The 12,016-nt window shown below is 45.8% G+C and overlaps 2 protein-coding genes across 2 annotated transcripts in view; one reads left to right on the top strand and one right to left on the bottom strand.

Annotated features, from left to right (window-relative positions):
• The window catches only part of myo1g (myosin IG), a 419,914-nt gene that overhangs the window by 119,850 nt on the left and 288,048 nt on the right, over window positions 1–12,016 (top strand). The gene's annotated exons all lie outside the window — the stretch shown is intronic.
• The window catches only part of hivep1 (HIVEP zinc finger 1), a 49,902-nt gene continuing 39,362 nt past the window's right edge, over window positions 1,477–12,016 (bottom strand). The window contains exons 4-9 of the mRNA XM_080442910.1: window positions 6,053–11,820; window positions 5,806–5,936; window positions 5,470–5,645; window positions 4,704–4,805; window positions 3,425–3,951; window positions 1,477–3,154 (exon numbers count right to left, since the gene is read on the bottom strand). Coding sequence (XP_080299036.1) covers window positions 2,060–3,154; window positions 3,425–3,951; window positions 4,704–4,805; window positions 5,470–5,645; window positions 5,806–5,936; window positions 6,053–11,820 — 7,799 coding nt within the window. The 3' untranslated portion in view covers window positions 1,477–2,059. The remainder of the gene's footprint in view (window positions 3,155–3,424; window positions 3,952–4,703; window positions 4,806–5,469; window positions 5,646–5,805; window positions 5,937–6,052; window positions 11,821–12,016) is intronic.

Below are 12,016 nucleotides of genomic sequence, written 5' to 3'. Positions count from 1 at the left end.
GTAGCTTCATTGACCATCACCAGTGCTGTGTAAATTAATGTGTTTTGTTCATTTCAGACATTTCACCACTTAAACCTTCAATACTTGGTACTTGATTTGCTCCTTTTCCCCCTTACGCCAAAGCTCTTTGCCGAAACTAGCCGATCTACAAGCGCACAGGCGTTGTGAGAATGAAGATCTGCTATTTTGGGCTTATGTTCCTCAGAATAGAGATGCTAGGGTTCAAGTGGTTAATGGAAGAAAAGAAAATCCTATCATAAAGATTTGGCGGACCCCCTGGAGTAACTCTGAGGACCCCCTAGGGGTCCCGGACCCCGTGTTGAAGAGCCCAGCACTAAAGTCGTGTAATGAGGTTTTCATTTTAATGCTCTTTGATGAAAGAGTAGGTTCCCTCATTGAGTGGTGTGGTAAGTTTCCTTCACAGAAACGTGTTGTCTTCCCGCACTCACGCAGAGCTTCAATCCCTTATTAAATTAAGCCCTTTGTTTCCTAATTGAAATCAGAATAAGGTTCCCTCATTGAGAAACAGCTAACATTAGGCCATTAGTCACTCAAATGAATGTTCGGTTCAGTCATTGAGGCAGTGATAGGACAAAGTCCTCCGAGAACTCCTCATAGTGACTCTTCTGTTTAATATGGCATACAATAATATTTAATACTGGCATAACTTAGGTCTGGGGGATTTTATAGGCCAATTATGACTTAATTAAGCTTTCTAATTGTTTTGCTTAGAGGTTTATATGATTTCATATACAGTTAGAAATGCAAATGTGTATCTGGGAAGGGGATTGGGACGAAACTTGTAATACATCCAGAGAATATGGCTGGAACTTGGAAAACAAATACATTATGATATTATGCATTATAAGAATTCTTCTGACTATATTTGGTTACATGTTATAAAACACCAGGAATTTGCCGTTGTTAGTGGGCCAGTGGTTTCTGGCTGGTGTACTAGCGCAATTACTGGTAATTGAGTCAATCATAGAGACAGCCGTTTAGTGAAATAGTTCAGGATAGGGTCCATCCCACAGCTGAAATTCCATTCAGTTTCACTGTTGCTTTAACAAAAAGCTAAATTTTGGGCTTGGCATAATTTCAGAGGAGGATATCTGGACATATGTGTGCCCCCATATTCTACGGGGCCACAGACTCCAAGCAAGTAATCTACAGTATACTTTAAATGTATGGCTTGGCATTGTAACAATGTGTGGTATAGACAAGAAAAAGTGCTTGTTAAATGAAATCTAAGAAAATATCAGGCCAGTCTCAATAGCTGACCATCATATTACAAAATAATATTACATCATATTACAAAATTTCCCAAGGATATAGCAAAGTGAACCAGTTTTACTTGTTTGTGTCAATTCCACTCTATGCAATTACAATATTTAGAAACTTCAATTTGTATACTTGGCATAGTTGGACTACAGTGTGGTGTTTCAAATTATAACACAGACTCTGCTTGAATGTTTGTAAACAAAGATTTACTGATACAGTTCATAATATTGATACCGCAATGTAAAGCTACCATATTGCACATACCTATGGACTTATGAATCATAATGGGCACTAGATGGAATATAATAAATAGGTGAACACAACATCTGTACACAGAAACATTGCCCCAAGATCCATAGAAATGTACATTTACCAGTACAACATTTATTTTTCAATATATTTACGACAAATTTTGCAAAATAAAACTGATATCCGTTTTCCCTGCTCCTACTTCCATCTTTTGAACACAAATAACTACTGAATTTATAAGGAATTATGTACAGGTTCCTAAACAAGAAACTCCAAAAAGGCACAAGTGTCTATACAACATGTACAAAAAAAGAAATTGTCTCAAGCTGACGTGAAAGTAAAAATAAAACGATTGGTCATCATAATAAACATAGTCATTATATGATTGCACATACAATATGAATGTCAGATTCTGTGCTTTGAAAGGCGATTTGCAAAGAGACAAACCCCTGAAGAAGTGTTTTTCAGTCTTACAAAGTGACAAGCATTACAAAAAGAGAACGAAGAAGAGCTTTCCAATTGGGGCTTTTCATGTAGCGATGACAAGTCTGTCTTCGTCATCGCTGGATGCCTCATTGTCATCGTCAGTAACCTGTTGCCTGGAGAGCACCGGTGGCCTTGGAGGGGCATGGTCATTGGCGCCCCTGGCTAGTAACTGGTTGTCCGCTCCACTGTCGGGAGCTGGCGTTGGATGCTGTGGTGTTTTACCCCTTGCCTCCTTCTGCACCGTCTGGGGCAGCTGAGTTCGACTTCCTATGCTGTGCCTAGCGCCCGCTGATGTCACTTCTGAAGTGGTGCTGACCGTTGGAGGGGTCGGCGTCGAGTAGGACGAGTCGCTCCTCGAAGGTCCCGGCCCAGTTTGCGAAGACTGGGCCATCGGGGCTGCTGGGGCTTCTAGACTACCCTGCCTTTCCGAGGGTGCAGGGAGAGGACTGATGGAAGGAATGAGAGCAGGCAGGGCGATGTTGACGATCTGCAGACCGGAGATATGCGTTTGGGCGACGGTACTGCTCTGGGAAGTAGGGCTTGCGGCCATGACTTGCAGGCCTATGGTGGCATTGAGGGTGAGCCCCTGTCGGGGCAGCAGCTGTGCAGAGGACAGGCCTGTGTTGGTCAGCCCCATAAGGTTGAGTGTCTCCAGACCCATTGGCTGTAGAGTCTGAGCCCGCAGACCGGTGACCTGCCCCAGGGGGAAGCAGGGCACGATGCTGCTGATGGGTTCCTGGACCACCAGGGGCTGGGTGGGGGAGCGCTCAGGGTGGGGTGATGTGTTGGGAGCTGGCAGTGGACTAGTGTTCCTGTGGATGACACTAACTGCAGGGATAGTGAGCTGCACAGGGCCCGCCTGTATGGGTACAAAGGTGGAGTAAGCTGCCAGGCCAGCAGGCACCAGCTGGATCCCTCCTATTGGGACCATGCTGTATGGGGAGCGAGCCGGCTGCTGGGAGTGCAGGGGCAGGTGGCTGAACAGGTGGGTCTGGACCCCTGGTGCAGGTGCGTGGATTGGGCCCTGGGCAGGAAAGTGCATGAAACCTTGAGGGGCATAGGAAGAGGTCTGAGTGCTGCGATGTACTGGGATGCTAGACTCACTCGTTGGCACAGTTGGCACGGCATGGGATCCATCCTAGAATAGAAGGTAAATAAGAAACATTTCATCAAAGTGAAATGACATGAGGACACTTGACAGATGCAATGCTATGACAATCAAGTTTTTAAACTGAAAAATGTCCCGTTGATATTTTTAAAACTATTCACCTTTGCAGAACAATCACAAGAGCTGTGCAGAATGTCTCGCATGCATGACTTAAGGCAAGGGGTATGGACAGGAGAGGAAATGAAGGGAGACAGACAGGGAGGGGCAAAGAGACAGACAGTGGGAATCCATGGGTCTCACCTGGCCGAGCTTGGAGCCCTTGCCCGGCGCCGGGGGACTAGGGGGCACGTCAAAATCAGGGTAGTCGATAGACATCTGCCTGCATGGTGATATAGGACTCATCATGTGCACTGACTCTGTGTCTGACGCGAAGGGATCCGAGGTCGGGGGAAGGGGTGGGGGGCTGTTGGGGAGGAGGCCAGAATAGGACGATAAGGTAGGCATCTCCTTGCTCAGGGACACGGGGCTCATCATTGGGACAGACTCTGTGTCTGAAGTGTGGGAGTCAGAATTCCGAGGCTGGGACACAGGGAGGGGAGCTGAGCTGATGGACATCTGGGCTAGCAGGGCACTAGGAGGGACCTCAGCCTGGTGGGATGGGAAGTGCAGGGGGCTTGCTGACACAGAGGGATTAGTGGACAGGCCCGACTCTGCCTGACTGTCTTCCTCTTCCTCCTCGTTGTCATCATTGTCCTCGTCATCGGGGCCCTCAGAGTCGTCGCCGTCAGAATCAGGACGGTCCGTGCTGCCCACCTGACTGCGGTCTCCTGCAATTGGTAGGTAGAAAGAAGGAATGCTGTCTTAGTATTCAAAAGAGAACATTAGTCATCCGAGCTAATGCATTAAAGATAAGCTAATAGGCAGTGTTTTTAAACCACTTTCATTCATTAAATTCACCACTGAAGAATACCAACGCCACAGCGGTGGTGTTTCACACCCTAGACCAGTATAAAGTCCCTAAGCTTCATCACAGGCAAAGAGAGAAAAACAAACATGCTCTTAGAGAGTTGGACTACAGAACGCTTTCAGGCAGCTTCTCTCTCTTTTTTTCTTCTAAAATTAGACGCAGCAATTTCCTCTCTAAATGCTGTGCATGCCGCCCACATGCGCTCAGAGTTAACAGGAGAAGAAGATGCATTTAGAATTTGTAATTAGACTGTGGCACTGCTATTGATCAGCACAGCTACAGAGCACACGCATGGACAATCCGCATCATACATTAGCACATGCCATTATGAGGGGAACTATTTAAAGAAGGGCTTTCCTGTTGCTCGATTCCATCGGATAATGGGGTGAACAAAGATTGTTTGCAGTTTGATTTGATAACATGTTGAACAAAACAAATAAACACATCATGTACTATTCTACTGGTAATTTTACTTTGAATTAACAGAAAATAATGAAGTCTGCTTCCCTTGTTTTGCTAAAGCACACAGTATAAAATGTGTATGGCTTTGCAACACACAATGGCCCCTGTGTATTTCCCAGCAGTTCATAGCCGAACAGGGAAACACTGTACCTGAGTCCTCGGTGTCGTGATCGTCTAGGAGACCCTCAGGAATGCCCATCTCCATGCATTTCTTACTGTGGGCCTTGGACTTCATGTGTTTGGTCAGATTTCCTGCAACCAGAGAGATAAGATGTTTCAGGGTGGGTGGAGGTTGAACAAAAGCCTGGTGGGAGTTTACATAAAAGAACTCTGCTTTCGGATAGGATGCATGTAACAGGTGACTAACGGAAGACATTTTTAAAAGAACGTGGGTTGCTCTGACACTGCAGTGGCGCGTGGGTAGGTTAGTTTGAGAACGAATGGTGAATCATCCTCTCTCAGTACTAGAAGCTATTCTAATAACAATGATATAGAAATTCTAAATTGCCTGGTTATTATCAAGATTTATGACAAGATTTTAACATTGCCATTCTAATCTTGAGTATTACAGTACTTTACACAGTTGTATGCTAGAGTGGCAAACACATTATTGAAACCATTAGTAGAAAAAAGGGCAAAATTATGTAAAAGATAGGGATCAATTCAAGTTAATACTAATACATACAGAGAAGTACATTTCTATTCACAAGCAGCTCTAGTTAATGTTAATGTTCAAATGCATTTTAAATGGCACAATCTAAAACTTTGACATAGTAGTAGAGCATGTATTGTTTGTTAGACCTTTTGACTCTTTACCAAGGGTGAAAAAACACATGGATTGGACACCCCTTTATGAAACTAATACAATTGAAGACTACTCAAGACTGCAGTAAGCAAACTCGCACTAAGCTCTAACCTTTAGTCTTGAAGGAAAAGTTGCAGTGGGTGCAGTGATATGGCCGGACATCAGAGTGAGTGCGGATGTGTTTGCGTAGCATGCTTGGTTTCTTGCAGCGAATCCCACACTCCTCACAGATGTATTTACCACGGCCACGGCCACGCACATACACATATTCCTCATTAGATTTGAATCTGTGGGGTTGATGACAGAACCATTAGTGTTAAATAAAATTAGCTCAAACATCCCCACCATAAACGTAACTTTGCATTTCAAATAAATACACAACTTGACAACTATGCTGGTATGTGAGTAATTATGTAATTATAATAATATGTAATTATGGATCCATACCCTCCATCAAATATTTTGACACGTCTTGGTTCTGTTTTGGATAGATCCTTGTCCGACTCACTGCTGGGCTGTGTCTCGGGCTGCCCTTTGATTTTGCTTTCAGCTGTTGCAGACTTTTGTGTTATTAGCAACTGCAGAGTGAAGAAAACAAATGTATAATAATTACTTCATATCAGCAGTGTTTTGGACTGAACTATACAGTATGCATTCTGTTATCACACCTTATAAATGAGAATATTGTTCTTACCCTGGGCATGATGTCTTTCAGCTTGCCTGAGTAAGACAAGATGTCAGATTTTCCGCTCGTTTTTATTGCCGAGGTGTAGTGTATTTTCTTGGAACTCTGCTTGGAGTCAAAGAGAGACATGACCACTTTGGTGGGCAGTCCGAGGGGATTCGGGTTATTGGAGCTGACTGGCCAGGCAGCATATGCTGAGATCTTTAGGTCTATCTGAGGAACGTGGAGAGGCTTCCTCTTCATCAAGAAACACCACGTGAAGGTGGTTGCCGTCTTAAGACTTGGAAAAGACAAGCGGTGGCTGTCTCTCGTGTTGACCACAGACACAGATGAGGTTAGTTTCATCTGACTACCCTGGAAACTGGAGGGCCTTATGGGAGACTTGGCTGAAGACCACCTGTGTTCCTCAGTCTTATCATGAGGCTTCAGGTTGTTACTAGATGGAATGGAGGCACTCTGACTACCTGGATTGGTGTTCAATACAGAGCTCGTCTCCTGAGGAATTACAGTAGAATTTTCTTTTTCCAACCCAGTGCTGTCAGGTGACATGGGTTTGCATTCGTCAGTAGCCTCTGAGTCCTTCTCCCCATCTGGTTTATCCTGAGGCAATGGCGGGGCCTCAGTTTCAATGGGGCTGTCTGCTGGTTCAGTGGTGCAAACTTGCCTGACAAGTGTTAATTTTCTCTGTCGAGTCACGTCTGCCATCTTGGAGTTCAGATAGTTCACTGACCTGCCATCAGTGAGACAGGCTACTCCATGTTCATCCTTAGCCCGCTTCTGGTGTTTTTCCATATATATGTCCAGGCTATTAGCAGGCGACAGCATTCGTTTGCTGGAAGCAGTTGGCTCCTGCTGTGGGCATAGGGTTACCGATGCCAGTTTCTGTGTGCAATGTAAAGACCCAAGAGAGGGAATTGAACCACTATGGTTCTGGGTACTGACAGTATAAGTTAGAAGTCTATCCTTATTTACATTTGGTGCAATTTGTATATCACTATCTACACTGTGAATGGGTGAGAGGCTGTTTTTGATGGACACAGGAGCTGGGTTCATCTGCTCATGAGTTATCAAAATCTGGGGCAGTGGAGCAATGCCTGGTTGGTTCTGATTGAAGGTATCCCTTTGATGTCCTACAGGTTGTGTCTTAATGTCGGCTGCCTGATGACTGTGTTGAGCAATGTAGACTTTGTGGATCACGTCTGAAGACTTTGAAACACTCAAAATCTGATTGGCAATAGGTATTGTTAAAATTGGCAAGGCTATCTGAGATCCCTGTGTGCTAGAGAAAGAAAATGTTTGGCCAGCTCTCAGAGCAGGATACTGGAGTTGGTATTTGGGCACAAAACTTTTCTTTTCCTCAGAGTCAGATAACTTATTTTGGGCATTTTCACAACTGGCAGAGATCTGACTCAGAGGTTGCAGTGACTTTTGGCATGTTTGAACCCTTGATGTTTGATGCCAAGGGTGTGGAAGGCCATGGACTTGAGCCTGCAGCAGTGGGTTACCCAAATTAATGCTTTGAACCATTCGCTCATTATTCTGCAAGGGTGTTTCTCCAGAATATAAGACAAAAGGTTGAGAAAGGGGGGGCTTGTTGGCAATATGAATCTGTTGTGGTCTATGGTGAGATAGAGGGCTTACATTTGTGATGGTGAGTTTCTCCAGTGGTATGATATTCTTTCGAACATTTTGATGACTTTCTGGACCTAATTTTAAAGACATCTGACGAACTAATGGCCCCCGTCGCCTTTCAATGAGTGGCACCTGGGTTACTTGAGAGGTTTGTGCAATTCTAGGCTGCCCTACAGGGGACAAGGGTCTGCTGGGTGATACATGGCCACAGTCAAAGGATTTGCTACGGTAGTCAGATGAAATCTCCACAGAGGGCTGAGTACAGCTGATCTGTTCAGAGGCGGCCCGCCTCATCATCCCTGGTACCCCAAGTGTGTTGAAGGCTGTTGGTATCCCTTGAGGCTCTGTGATTTTGCTGACAGAATCCCCCCTAGAGGGACTCTCTGATCTGGATGGCTCATCTCTGTCAAAAGAGGCTGAAACACTGGAGCATCGAGAGAGGCTACTGTCCCTGCTGAGGCTTCGAGAGAGGCTGGACTCAAAACTAGATTCACCAGAGGAGTGGTCCATTTGAGCAAGACGAATTCTCTTCTTTTTAGGAGGAAGTTTCTCCGCTGGCAGGTTGGATAAGCTCTCGCTCCTCGGAGGCCAGTTGAATTGTTCTGTGGGCTTATCTACTACCTCAGTACTCTGTACCTCATGTTCTCTGTCAGGCTCCTCTGTGACCAGAATTTCAGGGACCTGAATGTTGTTCTGACGGACCAGTCGTGACTGGTGGACTGGGGTAGAGGTCTCACTCGCCGATGGTACTACAGCAGCAACGCAATGTTGCATTCCCTGTTTTCCATAGTCAGCACCCTTAGGTATAGACATCTGTTCATGGTAACTCTCAATTGAAACATTTGCTGTAGCCTCTGCTTTGATTTTGCTCTGGACATCCTTCTCCATGCTATCGACAGGAGAAGCCCTGTCAAAAGATTCTGCTGTCTCAAAAGAATTGGGTCTGCTGAGAGAGTTGGTGTGTCTAATGACCGATGTACCACTGCCTTGCCTCTGCAGATCCCCTCTCTCCTTAGTAGAAGTACTGATCTGGGCCTCTCGTATTGGCGACAGTCTGGACTCTGATGTATCTGTACCTCTCGCTACAAGCTGGATATGAGGTAGATGCGTTGGATTGTTCTTAGGCTGGATGTCCACCACCACCGCCATAGCTGCTGGTAGCTGATATGAATCCAAGCTGACGGAGCATGGGGGAATGATGTCAGTGGGAGATTGGTCTTCATCATCTCCAACACTCTTCATTTTCCTTCTCTTTCGAATTGACGTCTGTTGATCCATTATCCCTGAGATGCCCGTTGATCTTAGAAGTATGGGATGCTGTGTGCTAACCTGGAAAACATCATGCTCAGTCTCCTTAACAGCTGCTGGCTTGTTTTTTGGACCATGAAGCTCAGAGCAATAGAATTTCTTGTGATTTTCAAAATTCTCTAGCTTTCTGTACCGGTTTCGACAAGTCTCACACTCATACATTGTGCCTTTATTCTGCTGCAATTTCCTGTTTCTCTCCTGGCTGTGCTCAAAAGATCTGCTTCTTTGCATCATCTCTGTGGAAATACTAGGACCAAGACAGCTTTCATCCATAGAGCGGACAGTCGGGAGTCCATGCCCCTCATTCGTGGAAAAATCCTCCACTGCTGCTTGCCTCACCAAAGTACGAGAATGAATAGCTGGATTTGGGGTAGATGGGGCTGATGAAAAGACATCGTCATTCAAAGAACCGATTTTCTCATCAAATGATTGACAGATTCGCAAAGGGTGGGGTTGAGGGGCAAAGTTAACAGGAAAAGCAGAGTGTCCTGGTGTTGTAGGCATCGAGTTACTCCTTGTTATTGGCAAACAATCCATTGGTGGATATTGAGGAGGTACAGAGAGTAGAAATACTGGCTTTGATTTATCTGTGGGGGTGAATGGGGACTTGGGTATGTCTGAGCTTGAACTTGACCTTCTTCCCATTGGTTTGAGGTCAAACTGAAAAGAGTCTTTAAATATGTACGATTTAGGGGAGTCTATGCTGCCTCGCCTTGAAAGAGATGTCCGTCTTGGTTTGACACTATCTAGCTGCTTGTTGTCAACTACTGCCTCATTGTCAGATATCAACTTTGAAATCCTTTCTTCCAGAGAGAGTGCTTTTGTTTCCAGTGGGGGGCGCATTTGCCCTAGTGTGGCTCTTGGTTTTTCCTCTGCTGCCACATGCATTACTGTTGCAACCACAGGGGGGAGATTGGGGAGAGTGGTCTTGGAAATGTCCATGTCCACTGGTGGAGTTATCTTTACGAATGGACTTGAAGGGCTCATGGCCTGATCAGCGCTTTCAGAGCGTGAGAAGTAGCCAGAGTCTGTGCTTCCTAAACTGCGGGGACTAAGCAGGCACTTGGCCTGCTGCTGTAGAGAAAAGTCTGTTGCTTGTTGTCGCTGAAGTTGAGCATGTCCACTTAAGAGTGGAGACCTGCACTGTTGGTCCTCATCCTCACTTACAATATCCAGAGAGGGATTGGAACAGTCCACCTCTTTCAACGATGAGAGTACGGTGATGCTGGATCTCAGATGTGCAGACTGGAACTCTCTGCGCTGCACAGCAGCTTGCTCCGGTGCGGCATCAGTGACCCTCGGACTATCAGCTCTCAGAGGGGATACATTCACTGGGTAAACAACAACTTTTGGAAGGGCAGCTGTCACTTTGGGCTCATAAACCCTCTGACTGGAGACTAGTTTGACTGACTCTAAGACAGCTGCTGAGTCGACGTCATCGTGGCTTGCTTGTGTTGTGCACACACTTTGCAAACTACTCTCTGACAAAGCAGTGATACTGCTGTGTGAGGAATCATGGTCCACATCTGCAGTGCTGCTTTCTCCATCACTGTCCCCACTCTCCTCTGCATCCGATTGCGTTCCAAGGGCTTTATCAGATTCTTGGGAGAGTGACCCTCCACCAGATTCAGAACGTGCAACAAGGCCAAGTTTTATAGCATGAGCATGAGATTTCTTATGCTTGTACAAGTTGCTCTTGGTCTTGAACGAGAAGCCACATGTAACACATGGGTAGGGTCTCTCTCCTGTGTGAGACCGTATGTGCTTGAGCAGCACACTGGGTTTTGCACATGCTCGATTGCAGTATTCACAAACATATTTCCCTTGCTTCTTCGGCTTCTGATCCTTAGCTGTCTGCTCAGGACTAAAATTCATAACGGAGGCCATCTGAACTTGGTTGCAGCCAGGTGTGACAGGGACTTGGATGGTACTGGGAACACTGGCTGAGAGGGACTGGCACGTATGCACCACAGGTGGCTGGCTTTGGGGCAAGGCATTGGAGCATGAGGGAACAGGCGCATGAGTTATGGTGGCTGGTCCGGTACTAAAGCTCATACGTAAACCAGGTTTTTCTTGATTGGCAGCAACAGGTATGAAATGTGGTGCAGCATGAGAAGTAGCTGGGGTAGACATCTGTAAATTACCCTGTAGTGGTGCTGCTATGCCAATAAAGTTCCCTTGTTTGTCTACATAGTAAGTCTGCATATGGGGTGGTTGACCTTGGAGACCAAAACTTACTGATGACATTGGCTTTATTTCACCACTAGATTGGGCAGTTAGTGCTGGGGCTGGTTTTCCAATGGAAACTTGGAAGGAGTTTTTCCTTTCAGCCAATGTGCTGAAGTCTGGCTCCATGGCCTTTAGTAGGACCTCAAGGGGTGCAGTCGTGTGGTAAGAATCCCCTTCAAAACTGCCGCCACAGCTCTTGCTATCCTTGGGCTGAGACACTTCAACTGCAGGTGCAGAGGCCTCTTTCCCACTGCTGGGTTCAAGAGACTGTGGCTTTGAAGAGGAAGCTTCCCCCTGCTTCAACTTGTCGTGGTCAGTGGAGGATGTTCCTTCCTCAGAGGTGGCTGAGACTGGCTGGGCATATTCAGGATTTGTGCTTCCACTGGGTGACCCAGTGGGGTTGTGAGTGGGGCTGTTGGGATAGGAGGAGCTGGAAGGTTCAGTTTGGTTGGACGATGCTCTGTGGAGAGACGTAGCCGTTGTCTTGGACTGCAGGGGTTTCTTCACCGGAGATTTTGGAATTTTCTTGAGCTGATTCTCCGCCACGACCTTTTTCCTCTTCAGGCCTTTTATGTTTTCTGCATTTCTGACACTGGCCTCAGGTATCCCTGTGGACACAAAGGCATAAGCATGAATTCATAGCCTGTTAAGCCTGTTATGTCTGATTAAGTGTCACAGTTTGTTTCTACACAAAAAAAACTAATATCAAATTCCCATCTAAAAATAAATAATATAATCTTGAAGAAAAAATAAAAGTACAGCATTTTGTTGGCCCAGTGAGCAAAATGTCAATCCATACTGTAT

This window comes from Gymnoscopelus braueri (assembly GCF_963280865.1).
Source record: "Gymnoscopelus braueri genome assembly, chromosome: 11".
NCBI classification, from domain to species: domain Eukaryota; kingdom Metazoa; phylum Chordata; class Actinopteri; order Myctophiformes; family Myctophidae; genus Gymnoscopelus; species Gymnoscopelus braueri.
The sequence above is the reverse complement of the archived record's forward strand: the minus strand, read 5'-3'. Positions and strand labels throughout refer to the sequence as shown.